We start from the raw sequence: 18,221 nt of genomic DNA, 5'->3' as shown, positions 1-18,221 counted from the left end.
CGTAACCTGTTATGAATAATGTTAGAGTTTACTTCATTGAAGATGTTAGTAATACATCTTTGCAATTGATAATCAAATGAAAAGTAAAAGAAAAAATCATAGAAACTGAACATCCATAATAAGTGTAGTTTTTTTGTGGCCAGTATATGCCGAGCATCCTCCGGAATGGCAGACAGACATCTTTAAACATGTATTGTGGCCAAACATTAGAGAAGTTATCTCGATGTTTATAGAACTATATTATAATATAATTGATAAAAGGGAAGGCAAACCTGATGTACTTGTAAGCATAATTTATTAACATGTATAACTCAAATATTCTTTTAAGTACTTTACAATCATAGGAAACAATATCTTATAAGTCAACGTTTTGTGAGAAGATTTAGTTATCACGTTTATCTTAAAAACTAAAATCTCGTAATATACAACTGACGATAATTCGATTTGTTACGGAGCCCGTGCGGTGCGTACGTTAAGTACGGCTACGCCGTCCGACGTCCCGGCGTGAGCGGATGGTTTTAATTTTTTTGTCGCGAAAACAACTTGCAACAATCGAAGCTCGATTACAACAGACCCGACTGGCCGAAGGGTATTTTGTAAATGGTTACTTAGTAAGGCGAATTGGCAAAACGTACCTTTAAAATCGCTATTAATTTGCTTTTTTTAGAAACTATAAAAAAACTAACCCTCTTAACAAACTGATGACTACAGTAGCAACGATTGGCCTATTTTTAAAATGTTTTAAAGTTCGGACTTTTTTGCCGCGAGGCGTCAAAATGTCTCGTTGTCGTCGCAGTCCGACGTCCAGTGCCCAAACACTTCGCAGATGTCGCAGTACGGCCTCTCTTCGTGTCTCTTACCGTGATGCTTGGAATGGGCATTGTCGTCTTCGGTGGAAGCCTGACGCGGACAGTCTTCCGTGTCGTGCAAGTCAAACATGTCGCATATGTCGCAGAAAAGTCGAGGTTTGACGATCCCCTTGACTCCGTTCCTAAATTTAGAAAGTTCAGTCTTTGTACTATACCAGAAATAATTTAATTACATTTCCACGAAAACTTACAAGTTCAAATCACTGCCGTCGTATATTTCTCCCGTTTCAAGTATTTGTATCCTGGCAGTTAACTCGTCATTTTTTTTCTGCATGTCCACTATGACGGAATTGAGAAATTCGATCTGGAAATGATCAAATTTAGAAAATAAAACAAATGCAAACATTAAACAAAAACACGAAACGTATCCGAATAAAATTACTTGACTTTCGAACGTTTCTTTCTCTTCTTTAATTTTATCGTATCCCGAATCTAGGAGAAGATTGGACAAAATTTAATACCAAAATAATATAATCAGCCAAAATTTACAAACATTATACCTGTTGTATTAGAATTTACTTGAGAATGAGCCAGAGCCACTTGTAACTCTACGATCTTGTTTTCTAATAACTTTTTCTCTTGTTCTGCAGCTTCCACTAATGATTTATAATTGAGCAATTTACTGTCGTCGTTTCGAAGAGCAATTAACTGTCGACAAAATATAAAGTTAAAATCGTACTATGTTTTTCAAAAGCAAACAAATTGTAAGCATCAAAAATAAATTACCTTTTGGTTCTGTTGATAAATGTCTTCCTCTTTCTGTTTTATGAGCGTCTGCATTTGATTTACAGTTTTCTGTAGCATTTCCTGTTCACTTTCAAAAGAATGGCGTAATTTTGTTTCCCTGAGTAAATTAATAAGAATTTCCATTGACATTTTGAAAACATTTGTGTATGTAGCAGTGTTTCAGTATTAAAAAAAAAATTTATGATTTTTCTAAAATGAGAAATGCTCATACCATTTATCAAATCCAAATTTTTAGTAAGTGTGCACAAGAAGCAAAAGGACTTAATGTGATTCAAATAAGTCCAAAATAAACAAAAATTCAATTGTTTTAATGGATTTTTAAATACATCAGAGCTAGAGTTACCTTTCTTTCTGTTCTTCTAACAGCCTTTGTAGCTCCGTAGTTTTGTTTTCTAACTAAAAACGGTTGAATGAACTAATTAAATGGAGTTTTACAAAGCCTCGGATAGATGAGAATAGACAAACCTACCTCTTCCTTTTCTTGCTTAACGATTTTAAGCACGTTCACTTGACTTGCTAATTCTTCGCGTTCGTTTTCGACCTTCATTAACTTGTTTCTAGTTTCCTCTAACAGATTTCTTTCCAATTCCCTTTAGCAACCAAACTTGTCAATTTAAGTGTATTAAATTTCAATTTAACATAAATTTATAATAAAACAAACAATTACATCTGCTTGTGGAGATCCTCCATAGCCTTTGCTTCTAGCTGATTCTCGGCCAACTTAGACATGAGTTCCTCTTTGTGACGTGTAAACTCCGACTGTAGCCTTCCCACTTCTTCTCTCTCAGTACAGATACTTGCGTTTCTTTTTCTATCATTGCAGCATGGTGATCCATTTTCAGCTTTGATAGATTATCGCACTCTGCTTTTAACTGGGTGTTAAGTTTTTCTTTAGATTTTAGTTCTTGCACTAGCTGTTATGTAAATGCATTATTATAGAAAAAGAATACTATAAGGCTCGACTACAAAATAAATTTTACCTCTTCCTTCTCCATCATAATCTTATCTCGTTCCATCTGTAAATGAGAGATTCGAGTCTCGAGGCTTCCGCGATTCAGAGAGTCTTCGTTTGTTTTATGTTCCAGTTTCATCTTCAGGTCATTCAACTGAACGTTCAGATCAGTGACCGAGCTTTCTAACTGGTGTGCTTCTTTTTGCAGTCTCGAGATCTCTAAATCTTTTGAAGAATTCAATAATTCCTTATCATTAATTGTATTTGTAAGAGTTTTAATCTTTTCTTGTGATATTTTATAGTCTTCTTCCTATAAAATTAAAATAATTGTCTCAAAATGTATATTTTATTATCGTCATCATCGTGATAAACAATTTTCTACCTTATCATCCAATTTCTTTTCTAATCGAACTCTCTCGTCGGCATGAGTTTCGGTGAGTCTTCTCGTCTCTTCTAACTGTTTTTGTTGCAAGTGTTGGATCTCGCTGGAGCGTTTCTCATTTTCTTGCGTCATTTTTTGAAGTTCCTTCTTAAGTTCTTCTAATTTACTGCAAAGTTCAAATTAAATGAAAACTCGTGCTTTAATCATATTCTTTATTGAATTATACATCATTACAGAAGACTAAACAAACAGGAAAGCCAAACAAAGTATAATTTAAACATTTTTAGTGGTTAAATAGAAGATCAGTTCGCATTATATGATTAGCAAGCAACATATCAAATATTGACGATACATTAAGTGTTATAATGTAGCATGTTAATAATTTCAAATTTGAAAAAAAAGTAAGAAAGTAGAGCACCCTTAAGCTTTAATTATGCAAAATTTAAGCGAATAAACCATTTGTACAGTAAATTAATAATTATAAACCGAATGACTGATTGCTGAACTTGGCTAGGCAGGAAAGTGCTTTGGTTTAAAATACAGTAGAAGCCCAATTATCCAAGGCAAACCGACAAGTGTAATAGACTACTTTTCTTATAATTCATTCGCCATGAATATATACAGTATATGCAAGTCACTCATTCCTCTCCTGCACACACTGTCTATTCAGCTATGGTCAGCCTATCATTACATTTTAATAAATTTTAATGTCTTTTTATAATGGGGAAAAGGAAGCTTATTGTGCTATCCTTAAATGGGACAGTAGCGGCATTTTGAATTTATCTGATGTAGCGTCGGTCCACATTAGCTTGGATAATCGGGGTTCTATCATATCTAAATTTACTACATAGAAGTACACCATACAGAAAATTCAGGAATAAATGTCTGTGGCCAAAAAAGGATTAAAATATACAATTTTTTAAATAAGCTTTTCATTTGTTTTGATTATGAACCATGCAGCTCTGATTAATACTATTAAAAAAATCACTTTTACTGAACATATTTGTTGAGATTAAAGTTAGGTCATTGCAATGCATTCATACATACAAACGCAATTAAATTCTACATTTGATTATGTTTATCAGGATTTTGGACCAGGGCCACCCACCAAAATGCATTGTCATTAGATTTAAAAAGCCGAAACTCCGAAGACACGACACAAAGCAAGTAAAATAATGATTTCGTTACTATGCAATTGTACATTAATATAGTGTCTTATCACTGTATTTAATTGTGCGTGCATTTGAATTCATACTTAAAATTTAAAATCCAACTAAATATTTTACGATATTTGATTATACAATAAAATTGATAAAAGAATGATTACTTAAGTATTCTTTGTATGTTTGTCTGATTAGTAAATCATATTTTTGAATTTCACACCATGGGCAGATTATATAACTTCGTTATTACTGATTATCTTCTTTAATATCATACTTTCATTATATGTTTCAACAGAAAACAGTCAGTATAATTCCAAGAGACATAGCTAGGACTTTATTTGAGCATCATTCTTGAATATGCAGGAGCATATCCAGATGATCACTTTTTCTAAGTAACATCACATCTGATTAGTTATCCAGATTTCCAGCATACTAGCCAGTTACTAACATTAACACCGATTCTCCTGCACAATTAAGAATAGCACTAAAATATGTTCCTAGGGTTACCCAATGACCTTTAATAGATCATTCTATCTCAGAATGTTTCATTAAACAATTATCTATTTGTTCCTGTTCAGTATTTTTGACGTCAAATATACATTTTTGCCATTAAAAACAATCGTCTGGTTTTGATTGGATGTCATAGTTTAAATTATGTCTCTGTTAACTTTACCATTACTTAAATAACATAATTTTAACACGAGTAGATTTGAATCTGAAATAATATTTAATACATAATTTAATTGATTTATAACTTTACTCTCACATGGACAATTAATCGCAAAATATTACGTTACAATAATTACAGGGTGTTTACAATTAAATTTCCGCTTTGAAATGGCCATAAAATGAAAACTACTGGACAGAATGTTATCAAACTTGGTATTAGTGTACATCGTGGGATTTTATTTCCCGCAAAAAAAATAGTTCAAAAACTCATCACCAGCAGGAATGGTGCTGTATGCAATATTGTTAAAGGAAATAAGACACGGAGACATCAGATGAAAATATTTTTAGTCTTATTTCCTTTAACAATATTACATACAGCACCATTCCCCGCTGGTGGCGAGTTTTTGAACTATTTTTCTGCGGGAAATAAAATCCCACGACGTACACAATTACCAAGTTTGATAACATTCTGTCCTGTAGTTTTCATTTTATGGCTGTTTCAAAGTGGAACTTTAATTATAAACAACCTGTATATTGGAAATTTCAAAATTAATAAGACCGGTTTTATTTTTAAAATCAGATTAAAGATATCAATGTTATCAATACATAAATATGAAATCAAAATTTTGAGATATGGCACAGTTAAAAATTATTAATATGCAAAAGCAAACATGGGGTAAACTTTTTGATATACGTATAATGTGCATACGAATGACAAAACTTCTAATTAAAAGAGCAATACGAGGTAAACCCCTAACAAAAATATTTTTGGACGTGCCACTGGTGTAGGTATCTATATTGGTTTAAGTTTTAATCATAATTTTATAATAAAAATTTTGATCACCCAATCCTACTGGTGCCCTTGGAAATTTACTTACTAATGGCACCACAGCAAACAAATATTCATAATAAACTGCTTAAAAATAAACCCTAGGCAAAAAAATTCTTGCTCGTCGATGTATTTCTTTTTATGAATAATGAAATTTAAAAAAAGTTAACAACAAATAAATTCTTTGCATATCTGATATATTACAAATAAAGAACAGAGAAAATACATTTTTGCAAGTGCTATAAGAGTTGCTTTCTTAAGTTATTTTTATGATTATTGCTATAAACTTTAATTTGTAAAAGCATATCTTTTACATTGTTTCTCTACTCAAATCTAATATTTTAAAGGTTGAATAAGAGCAGTTTTGACTATAATTGTCTAATAATTTTTTTTTTTTGGAGTCAATTTGGAACAACTAGTATACATGTTTCACAAAACCCACAATCAAAAGTTCAATTTAATAAAAAGAAAATGTACTCACTCTTTTTTCTTATCGAGTTCATTCTTAAGAGATGTTAACTCTTCTGATCCGGCTGTTGATAATTTCTTCAACTCTGAAACTTGCTCTTCCAGTTTCGATTTTGCTTCTTCTAAGCCAGTACATTTCTCTATGCTAGCTTTCAATCGATTTTCAGTATCTACAGAATTTGTAATCAATAATTCTTTTCATATTTATAATTTATAAATAATAAAATTTTATATGTATATATACAATAAATACCCTGCGTCTTTGCTTTATATGAAGAGAGTTCTTCATTTAGAGCAGACGAAGAAGACTGAAGTTTCTTTATTTGTTCTTCTTGATCTGGAACAAGTTTTAAAGTATGTTAAAATAAAATCTATACATTAATGGCTTAACATTAATGGCACTCACCACTGATTGTTTCTTGAAGTTTTTGCTGTTTCTGTTTACTCTGTTGCAATTCCTCTTCCTAAACAGTTATCATCATATAAATGTATTCAAACAAATTAATAATACAGTTATTTAAAAATGCTCTCACTGTATTGCTCAGTGTTCTTCGTAGACTCTGTACTTCTTTCTTGTGATTATCAATTACTGCTTCCGTTTCCTTCTCGTGATCCTTTCTAACCTGTTCGATGGTGTCTTTCAGTTTTCCATTTTCTTGTTTGTACTTCTGTACTTGTGATTTGATGTCCTCCAATTGTCTATAAATTGAAATATGTCATTTAAATATTTTTCCATCTTTTATCAAGATAACAAAATGGCTTTAATTTAAATAATTTTTTGTTTACTTCAATAAAATATTACCTTTCTTTTTCACGAATTTCTTCGTTCATTTTTGTCAGTCTTTCGGAATTGCTTCCCGACGATTTCATGAACTCTGCCACTTCTTCTTCAAGCTGTACTTTCCTTTTTGTCAAGTCTTTTGTCTTTTCTTCACTTGCTCTCAACTGTCTTTCTAAATCTATTAAAAAGACAGTTGAGATTTAGAAAGATTTAGAAAGACAGTAAACAAATATTTTATCATAAAATTTAAAAGTTTTCTATGAAGTAATGTATTTACTAACCTGCAGATTTTAGACTAACAGAATTAAATTCCTTTTTCAGATCAGAAGATAATTTTTCAGAATTTTTCAACTTTGCGTTAAGTTCTGGAATGAATTAAATTTAATATAATTTTTTATTCTATAATTTTATTTTTTTACGAATCTGAAAAATACTGTTTTACCTTCTATCATCTTATCGTTTGCTTCATCTCTTTGCTTTATTTGCTGCATTATTTTCTCCTAAAGAAACATAAATGCACTTGTTAATATTCTACATACATTTCGGGAAAGTTATAAACTCGTCTATCTATTATTATGGCAGAAAACTAATTATTTACTGTATTCGAAAGTTGTGCTTGAACTTCTTGCAAATCTTTTTTATGTTTATCATTCAACTGTTCTATCTCCCGAGCTTTTTCTTTCTTGATCTCTTCAACTAGATCATTTTGTTTTTGATATTCTTCAGTTGCCTTTTCTAATTGTCCTCTTAATGTTTCTAAATATCTAAATTTCTTTGTAAGTCACATAGTAAAAAACCAACTAAGTAAAATTACAGAAAAATTGCAGAATTACTTCTCTTTCTCTCTAAGTTCTTTATTAAGTCGAGTCAGCTGCTCGGAGCTGCTTCCAGAAGATTTCGTTAGTTCTTTCATTTGTTCTTCTAATTTTGCTTTTTGTTTAGATAAGTCTTCGTTCTTTTCCTCGTTTGCTCGTAACTGTCTCTCAATATCTGCAATCAAATATACAGAACTTTCAGTTTAATGTACACTATACATTATTAAAAATAAGATCAATTTACCAGTAGAATGTAATTTTAAATTATGAAGTTCTTCGTTAAGTTCGGATGATGATTTTTCAGATTTTCTTAGCTTGATGTTTAAATCTGAGAAAAATAAAATTATTACATATTAACCCAAAATATCACGATTAAATAAAACAATGTTACAACTTACCATCAATAACATCCAAATGTTTTTGTTGCTTTTGTTTACTTTGTTCTAATTCTTCTTCCTATAAAAAGTTTTAAAATTCATCTAACTGAAGATACATTCCAAATAAACTTTTTAAATATACACTATAAAAGCAATTTATACAACATACCATTTCAGATATCCGTTGCTGAAGACCTGAAACTTCTCTCTTTCTGCCTTCAAACGATGCTTCAAGCTGCAAAATGTTTTCATCTTTGCGAACAAGATCCGCTTGTAGTTGAGAAATTCTTTCACTTTCTTGCATCTTAATGAATAATAACTTTTAGTTTTGCACCTTTTTTTCTTCTAAATTTTAAAGTCACAAAATTACCTGACTAGATTCTAAATTTTTAACTCTTCTTTCTGCATTTTCAAGTTGCATTTTTAAAATTTCATTATCTTCTTTATACTTTTTTAGCATTTCATCAATAGCCGCAGTCTTTAAATTTAAAAAATCTAATTTAGTTTATCATGATTAATTATTTACAACAGAATTTAGCAATTATCACTTAACGAGTAATTTACTTTGCTGCTAGACTCTTCAAGAATCCTTGAACTTCGTTTTTCCATTTCTAATAAGTTTTCTAACTCCTTTATCCTTTCAGCTTCTTTCAACGATTGAGCCTAAAAAAAATAAATTAAGAAAAATATATTTTTCTGTCACTAAATTATATTAATCTTTAATTATAAATTCCTAATAATCACCTCCAAATCGGCCTTCGATATGGATTCTTCTTCAATTCTAAACTGCAAATCCTCAACTTTTCTGTAAAGCATTTTCAAATAAAACATTCTAAAATATTTTAAATTTAAAACAATATGACTGTTTTCTCCATGCACAAATCTTTGATGTTTACACGTCTTCGTTGCTTACCTTCGTTCGTCTTCTAACTGAGCTAATAGCTCTTTCCGTTCTTTTTCTGTAATTTCTAGGAGTTGTTTCATTTGCATTGCGTTCCTTTCGTAATCTTCGACAAATCTGTTATGTTCGGATTTGAAAGACACTAATTTTTGTTCGGCCTTTATAAAAATATTAATAATTAATTCAAATAATTCTTTACATTCGTGCATAACAACATATGAAAATACTAAGATATGTACTTCATCTGCTTGCGTTGCTGCTCTTGCCACTTCGGCTCTTTCTAAATCTCTTTCTTTCAGAAGCTGTTCTATATGTTCTTCCTTTTCTTTGAGAGCTTCCTTTGGAGTAAATAATGTTAAACTTTTACCTTCTAGATATTACTAGAATTTCACTTACTAGTTCTAAATCCTAATCTATAATTTTTAATGTGAGAAATCTGAAATACTCGACTATTCAAAAGTATTTAAAATTTTAAGTATTTACCTGTAGAGCGGTGTTAGTTGCTGAAACATTTGTAGCTGCACTTCTAACCGATTTCTAAGTAAAAATAAATTGTAGCATTATAAAAACTAGAAGGAATTATATATAATGAAAATGAAAATATGTAACTACCTGAGCACTTGTTAATGAAGTAATGCCTAATTTAACCCGTCCAACTCTTGCAGCACTCGACGTGGAACTCATGGAGCTGTTAAGAGATTCGTGGCTTCCCACTCTGTGTGAAAGGGAAGCTCCCGAACCGGAGCACAACCTGGTAATTCTTCCTTGAGTATTTGTTGATCCGACCCTACTAACCTTGTGGACGGGAGCAAACAGACCGTACTTCATTTGACACTCAAAATACCTAACAAAGATAACATGTTCTGAAGTACAACTTGCTTAAATTCATCTTTCGTATAAACTGCGAGAGTTTCATTAGAAGCATTTTACGAAGTTAAATCTATTCACTTATGTATCATTTAATTTACAAGTCAAGGACTAGATGTTCAAACGACCCTATATATCTAAAAATAGGTCAAAATTTATTAAGCATTCATCCTTAATTTGTTACTTAAATGGACAACTCTAGTAGAAGTGGGTTGTTAAATAATTAATTTTGATTAAATATTAATTATCTTTAATTAATGCATTTATGTATACACAATTATTATATGTTAGATGAAAGTAGAAAAAATGTACTGCAATTAAAATTTTTTTAAATGTAATATAAATCACAAAATAGCCATTTTTACTTTATTGTCTTCTTCATACATAAAAAATTTTAATTTCGGTCATTTTTCTCATTTGAAATACTCAAAACCTATCGTTAAATTGATTAAATCTGAACAGGAAGTATGTTAATATATGGACACAAACTAAAAATCCCACTCGGGTGTTTCCTACCGATCACGAATTTAAATAAATAAATTATTCAATCGAAACATATTTACCTTTTCCCCGATACGGATCCGTCATTCTTGCCCACTGGTTCGTCTAATTCAACTCCGGCCCATTCTCCGGCAGCAAATTCCGTAGTCCCGAGATACCGGAGAACACCTGTTTTCGTGCCACTCGTAGCATTGACTACGACTCTGTCACCAACTCTGGGAGGAGAGCTTGTATTACCACTGACTGAAGCTGTCCTAGAACTGGGTGGAGTAACAGTTTTAATGCTGCCTGCAGGTGATGCAGTTGCTGCTAACTTGGTTGAAGACGAACTCACTGATTTGAAAACACCTAGTCCGCTATTTGATTTCACAGTTCCGTTAACAACACTAACGTCCCCTTCGGCATCCGTAGGAGCGTGCGTGAGCCTGTGAAGGCGAGCAAACACGCCTCTTTTGGGTTCGCACTGGAAATAACGAATGCCTCCGACCGAACCGTCATTTTTCCCCACGGGTTCGTCCAAAATGATTCCCGCCCATTCTCCGGGAGCAAACTGCGTCTCTCCAATGTACTTAATAAATCCCGGTTTTGTTCCATTCACCCAAATTCTATCGCCAATCTTGAATTGCTCCATGTTTGCAGGAGCATCACCAGCTTCTGAAAAATATATTAGAATTAATATCAAATGTAATTTTATCAATATTGTAATGGCTGGCCTGACGTACGAAAATTTAAAGTACGTACTTATAAAGCCATAGATTTATCATAAAAAGTAATAATTATGAATTCTATCCACTTTCGTGGACACATTATAATTACTAAAAGAAATGCCGGTTAATTCACACTATTATATTTTTGTACAAATTTTAATAGATAGAACACTTAACAGATTAATTAACAATATTAGTAATACTTATCATATTAATTACACAACGATCTTAGTTTGTACAATTAGTGACGGACAGACATACAAAATGTGCAAAGAAAAACATACAAAGTGCATTCAGTTTGACAGTTTACTTTATTTCGTCATGCTTTACTCAGAACCGAACACGGCATCAAGAATTTTAACAGGAAGTGAAAATATTTGCAGATAGAGTGCAGAACAAACAAGAAACAAGACAATATTTACATATATACAGTGATAACGAGTGCAAGAATAAATGTACAAACAACAGACACAGCTTTTAACATCTACGTACACATAAATCCGTACACGCGAAGTGATTAGATTTATATAGTTTTTTTTACAAAAGTTAAAGAACACAGAGTTTTTTAATGAATAAAACATGCAAATATGTTATAAGAGAGGCACACCAGTACATAAAATTGCAGTATTTTTCTGCGTAACGAAAACATTTGTTATGAGGAGGAGAAAAAAAAAAAACTACATAAATTTATGTTTCCGCGAAGACGTTCCAACTTTTAGAATTGATTACTCGGTTGGCCTGGAGTGCAATGCATGCATACTAAAGAAGAAAAGTCAACTAGACCCACCCTGCCCATATCTAATAACTCTCTCCTCTAGAATTTGAGGGGAGTTTCTCGGAATAATGCAAATGCGATGACATTTCCGTTTCCGTTAATCGCCAATTTAAAGCAAAATAAACAGTTTTAATGCCAATCTATCCGAGAAACCGCCGATTTTCCTCTCAGTTGGCCTGTTAGATACCATAATCGGTCATGGCGCGACGCCAACGTTTATCACGTGTTCGCGTCGCCTACGTACTGTACAAATAACGTTTAAAAAATAATAAAGGAGGAAGAATCGCGTTAATTAAATACGCACCTGCTAGAATAGGCATTGCAGAATCCGTTCCGAAATTCGTATGAATCGCAAAAATCGAGATCGGATCGTCGATAACCTGCGAAAAGTTTAACGGCGCGAGCCGTCGCGCGCCGATCGCTGCGTGACGCGGAAAGACGATTAAAACTTCGGAAACACTAAAAATACCTTTTGTAAAAAAAGTATATTTATGTATATATATTATCCTTTGCGCTATTGTTAACGAATGCGAAAAGGCATCGGTTATGGGCGACGATTTTGGGAAGGGTTCAAAATTCGTCGATACGTGGGCGCGATTATGAAAGAGAAACAGGTATCGAGGAGGCGATACCCGAGAAAATATTATTAAATTATTCAAGTACGCCTCACAAGGCGAAGAGATTTAATTTTTGGATAGGTTTCGTACTTACTGGTTACCTGACGATAAAATTTAACATAACAGACTTACGACGCAACCGATTCAACAGGTGGGACGATCGTCTCGTCCCACACCGAAATCCATAAACCAATAGATTTACGATCGCGCGTATCGTCGAAATTCGTCTCGGCCAGCGCCGCGTCACACCTGACTCTTAAATAACGAAAATTCTCCATTTACGCTAGAAAATTAAACAAAGTCGGAACGCCGTCGTTAAATTAAATCGTTTCGAATTCTTTTAACTAGTAAAAGTAAACTTAAAAAATAAAATAACATAAAAATACGCCATTGGCTTCGGACGCGGCGCGGCAGATGCGATGCGACGCAATGCGCAAAACATTTTTTGCATCTAGGGTGTTGCTAGAAACATGGAGTTCCTTTTAAATCCTCTGTACTGAAAAAACAAAAAAAAAAAAAAATAAATTACTTACCGGCTTGGTGTCTGCTGCGGCTTCGGCCTGTGCGGGTACATTGGGCGTCGATTTGTTAATCAGCGGCAACGAAGTTGGTTTATTAATTTTATTGGGTGCTCGGAGACCCGAACTTTTCTGACTCATCCCGATAACTTTCTATCTAACAGACATATCTGAAAATCAGAATAACTTCTACGTAACTATTCCGTAACAAAAAAATCCTCGGGCGAGGCGAGGGACTTTTCGAAATTCGACAATTTATTAAGTTAAAATGCGTTTCTATGACTCCGAAACAAGCATCTCGTGACACAAAAACACGGTCGGAAACGTGACATTGAACTACGCCGCTCCTCCCACACTTAAAGAACCTTCGACCTAATTTTTTACACTCTAAATAACGGGCAGGATCTAAAAATACGCACTGTATCCTTCTTTATTTTCCCCCTTCCTCTCAATTATAAAATATCGTGATGTAATCTTTTTATTCTTTTATTTTTTTTACCGGCGACTCGGTGTGTGGAGCATCTTCGGGTTTATTTTGGTCGAAGGTATTTTTACGACCGCTGGAGCCGTGCCAGAGTAGAGAGGAAGACGTAGTAAGGATGTGTTAATCAACTACATCCAACATATATATTGAATGAGTGTTTTAACAATAGTTCCTCTTTAACGCAAAGTAAGGTTGGAATTGATTGGAATTGATTTCGGAGACAATAGGCATTCTGCAGTTTTTTAACGTTTTTAGATATGTGACAAAGTTTTAAGTCCAAAAATTCTGTTTAAACTGATTTAAATAATAAGATAAGTGAAGGATTTAATTAAAAAAAGATAGAGTTGTCATTTTTTTAGTAGTAAAATGAAATTTTAATGGATTTTTTTAAGTTGTAAAAAGATGAGATCTTTATATTGTAATGAACACACACATTAATGATTTTAATGCTTAACTTTTTTAAAGTTTCTGTCTTTATGGATATTTTTAATTATGTTCTATTACGAAGGGCTATAAAACAACACATATGTTTTGATATTTTACAATCCAACTCGTGTACTATTTTATCAGATAAAATGTACGCAATACAGATCTATAGTCGACACTCGGAGAACAATTACGGTCGAATAAAATGCGGCATTTAATTCGTACGTGCAAAATGGCATATCGAATTTCCAACAAGGATATTTACGAGTTACATAATATAACATCAGTTTACAAATTGGCCTATTTAATGCTAATCCGACATAGCTATTGTGAACATTCGACTGAGCGTGACGTATACTGTACGATTTCTTTTTTATTCCTTAGCGTATCATCACATAATATCAGTTACTAATCTTACTTATCGGCACTGATTTATCAAAATCACTCGTATATATTTGTGCTCCCGACTGATTTACTCATACCAATTGTATGCCTGCCATCTTTATATAAAGATTGTTCCTAATGATTAAAGAGATGAATTGGGCAAATTTACTTTATGTTAAGGATGATAAACTTTGCAATTTTATTTACAACTAGTAATTCATTTCTTTTTTTTTGTACTTGTAGAAAATAAAACATTTTACTATTTAAATAGATAACATGCTAAAACGTTACAAAGTGTAAGGTAAACATTATCAAGATGGATGATCTGAAGATGATAGCTGATCTCATTTGTCTTCCACAGACGTTTTATTTCAAGAAATGTTTTAAAACTTAAACACATTTAAAAAATGATGATATAAATTAAAATATATTGATTGCATAATATTATATATTAAGCTAAAACATTATTACTGCTATATATTACAGTATTTTATTAAAATATAACACAAAAATAGTGTTCTATTTACATTCTACAAAGTACTGTACATTGTCATTTTTTTTCTATAACAAACACTCAATCATCAATAGTTTATTCGAGAATAAATACCAGAATTAAATATTTTTTTCCTTGAAAGAATGTTAAAAATAAAACAAAAAAATAGCTTCTCTGAATGTATAATGATCAAAATTTAAAAAAATAGCAGAGTGTTAAAATTTAATATTCACTTTTAAATACCATAATTTTCCAATGTTTCAATTGACCATAACAAGTATTTTGTTTTAAAATTACAAGAACCCCTTCTTTTTTGTGTCTACAGTAGATTTAACTCTGTCGACAAAAGGACAATTGGGTGACGAAGGGTGGGACCCAAAATTTGGATTGTAATATGCACAAAAATTTCTGAGGATTCAAATGGGACTTGAACTTGAATGACAGACAAGTCTTTACTGTCAACCAGTAAATGAATGTTTAATAGATAGTTTAGTATTTTCATTATCGCAAAATCAATTTATATAATCATCATAATGACTTATAGCTTGATTATAAGACCAGAAGATGGTTTTCAATTATGCAATTAGTGCTTGCATTACCAAATTAAATTATTACAATATAAATATATACACCTGCATATTTTTTTAATAGAAACAACAATTTTCTTACAACAAACAATTATTTTTTAAATTAAATCCATTATAATTTACTATTATATAAGTTTTTCAATGAAAACATAATTAGCATAAAAATAATTTTAGATTACGCAGAATTATTTAAATTTATTCTACTTACTAAATAATAATTCATTATCTTTACACGACAAACAAACTTTACAATTACTGTTACTGATTTATAACTTAACACGGTTAAAACTATAAAATTTATAATAAGAACTTAAGATTTATACAATATACGACTTCCGATACTTAAACCGAACAAAGAATCGTACAATATAAATTAAAAGCTCAAACTTTCTACTTCCTTTGTAGCTGAGGGTAAAGGTCAACAACTGAATGTAATAAGTTAATAAATTACCATTTATTTTCAATTTTATGAAAAATAGATAACACCATTTTTATGAATTTATAAATATGCTAAAATACCAATCCTTTTATAATATTAATTTAATATATTTTATAGTCTTACATATGCAGCATACAGTATAATGCCGAATAAAACTCCACATTCTCTCAGTTAAAATGTGGATTATTTTAAAAGAATTCTATGCATTTTTCTATTTAAAATTAATTATTTTATGTTACATTTCAAAATGATTAATGTAATTTTAACTTTCCTAAACAAATAAATAATTTGTGGAAGAAATTAAACCAACAAAATCCTTAACCGTTTATTGTAAGCATAAAAAATACAAAACTCTTTCTGAATGAATGAAATGGAATGCTATCTGAAAATTATAACATTTGAGATAAAAAATGTATAAAGTAATCAAAAATATTTAATTCTTATGGCATTACAGGCATTAAAATAACCTTTTTCCTATGCCTATCATAGATTTGGTTAGGCCCACAATAGGTCAGCCAGGTGATAAGACTCATTGTGTAACTACACTGTATGATTTAGCGAATTTGGACTCAAATCCAGGTCCAGAATGACAGGCCGATGCATTGACTGTTGGCTGTTGCTACATATTAATGAGTAAAGAACAAGTAACAATATCAAAGGTAACACTTAATAACAATTATATGACAGAAAATCTTAAATTAGGCCTAGTACACTTTTCATCTCTATAATAAACCTTGCATCCACAGTTTAAATTTTGTCAGAACATTAATAACTTTACATTTATGCGGTATATCAAAGAACAATGTCAAGAATAATACACAAAACTGTCAAAAATTCAGATTTGTTCACCGAAAAATGGGTTTAAACCCTTTTCAATAATAATTTCATTGTTGTTACCATTCCAACATTCATTTGGAATTCATAATTTTTAATTTTGAAATTATAATTAGTATAATTATTGTTTACATATAGTTTAAATATTCTGTAAATTATATTTTAAATCTTTGTAAGTATTCCTACATTCCTTTCAAAATACAAGTTTGAGTTTCGAACATAACATGATTTACAGTTTATTCGGAGTTTATAGCCCTCGAAATTCCCATTTACGCACGTATATTTGAAAATCCAGACTCGGTCCATCCCCAATTATTCAAGATTTTTGATGCATCACCATAATATATTATATAAATGGTACAAAATCATACAAAATACGAAGTTAAAAGTCATCAGTTAAAGCATTGCATAAGACTCAACACAAAAAAAATTGGTAGAAGTTACATTCAGATTATTTGTTTATATATTTATAAACGTAAGTTAACTAAAAGTAACTTCTACAGGAAAAAATTGTTAGAAAATCTAAAAATAAAACTTGGATTCATCTTGTAGTCACAATACCGAAAAAAGCATCATCATCATCATCATCATCCAAAATAACATACATCATTGTCTACGATATATTATTTTGAAATTTAATCATCCTCATCATGAGGATGATTAAATTTATTATTATTGAATGATGGCATCATCCTCATCATATTATTTTGAATGATGAAGATGATGTTCAAGCATCATCCTCATCATTCAAAATAATACACATAATTGTCTATGATATATTATTTTAAAATTTAAGCATCCTCATTCCTCATCCTCATCTTCATCATCCAAAATGACACACATCATTGTCTAAGATATTTATTTTGATGCTCAAGCATCATCCTCATCATCACCAATGTATTTAGGACAAATAATGTACAGTACAGTGTATTATTATTATTATTAATAATAATATTTGGGTATTGTATAACACATTAAATTTAATACTGCTTTAATCATCCTGTAAACAACGAATTAATGATTTTACTCATGGAAATTAACTGTATTTATCTATTTAAATTCAAAAAGGAAAGCACTAATTCCCCATAAAGGCAGAAATTCTCAAGTTTAACCCATAAAAATCAATGTAAACAAATGAATAATTTATGGAGTTAAGAGTCATATTGATTTCGTGTGACTTAATTTAAGCTTTGTGAGTATTTTTACGAAATTCGGACGCCGAATAAACTCACCTGACGCTATTTAAACTAAATTAAAATCCTTTCGCAGCCAATCGAAGCCATTCGTAACGATAACGAAAACTTCGTTTTGTGTTATTCATTCATTCAAAATGGAGGACGGCGTTTAGTCAAATGTGATTTTGGTCGTCTGTCACGCGACTGAACGAAATTTTAGCATCTTCTCATAACTTATAAATTATTGTTTTATTGCGAGTGTTATTAATTCTAATTTTGCGCCTTAAAAGTTATTATTGTTATTTTTTTGAAATTTATTAATCGTGGCGTGGCGCCACTTCCGGCGTAGTGTGTTTTGTTGCTATGGTTACCTAATTGTTTCAAAGTTCGGACGCCATTTTTGTTTTGTTTGATGGCTCTGGTGTTACTCAAATGCGATTTTGATTGTCTGTCACGCGGCT

The 18,221-nt window shown here is 31.4% G+C and overlaps 1 protein-coding gene across 1 annotated transcript; it reads right to left on the bottom strand.

The window, feature by feature from the left end:
• Positions 1-278: 278 nt before the first annotated feature.
• Positions 279-17,957, bottom strand: LOC136972962 (CAP-Gly domain-containing linker protein 1-like). Its single transcript, XM_067267627.1, is given in 33 exon segments — positions 279-991; positions 1,061-1,173; positions 1,252-1,301; positions 1,370-1,517; positions 1,596-1,713; positions 1,960-2,012; positions 2,086-2,206; positions 2,284-2,399; positions 2,402-2,530; positions 2,597-2,878; positions 2,951-3,116; positions 6,093-6,249; positions 6,333-6,416; positions 6,486-6,543; positions 6,613-6,778; positions 6,882-7,038; positions 7,142-7,225; positions 7,303-7,360; positions 7,459-7,624; positions 7,694-7,850; positions 7,920-8,003; positions 8,074-8,131; positions 8,222-8,356; positions 8,423-8,530; positions 8,617-8,715; positions 8,797-8,857; positions 8,966-9,111; positions 9,193-9,291; positions 9,437-9,490; positions 9,566-9,797; positions 10,384-10,972; positions 12,950-13,108; positions 17,818-17,957. Coding segments are annotated over 32 exon segments (4,398 nt in total). The 5' UTR covers positions 13,080-13,108; positions 17,818-17,957; the 3' UTR covers positions 279-771.
• Between the last annotated feature and the right edge of the window lie 264 nt (positions 17,958-18,221).

This window comes from Centruroides vittatus, unplaced genomic scaffold, assembly GCF_030686945.1.
Source record: "Centruroides vittatus isolate TY-2023 unplaced genomic scaffold, ASM3068694v2 contig_3068, whole genome shotgun sequence".
NCBI lineage: Eukaryota > Metazoa > Arthropoda > Arachnida > Scorpiones > Buthidae > Centruroides > Centruroides vittatus.
The sequence above is the reverse complement of the archived record's forward strand: the minus strand, read 5'-3'. Positions and strand labels throughout refer to the sequence as shown.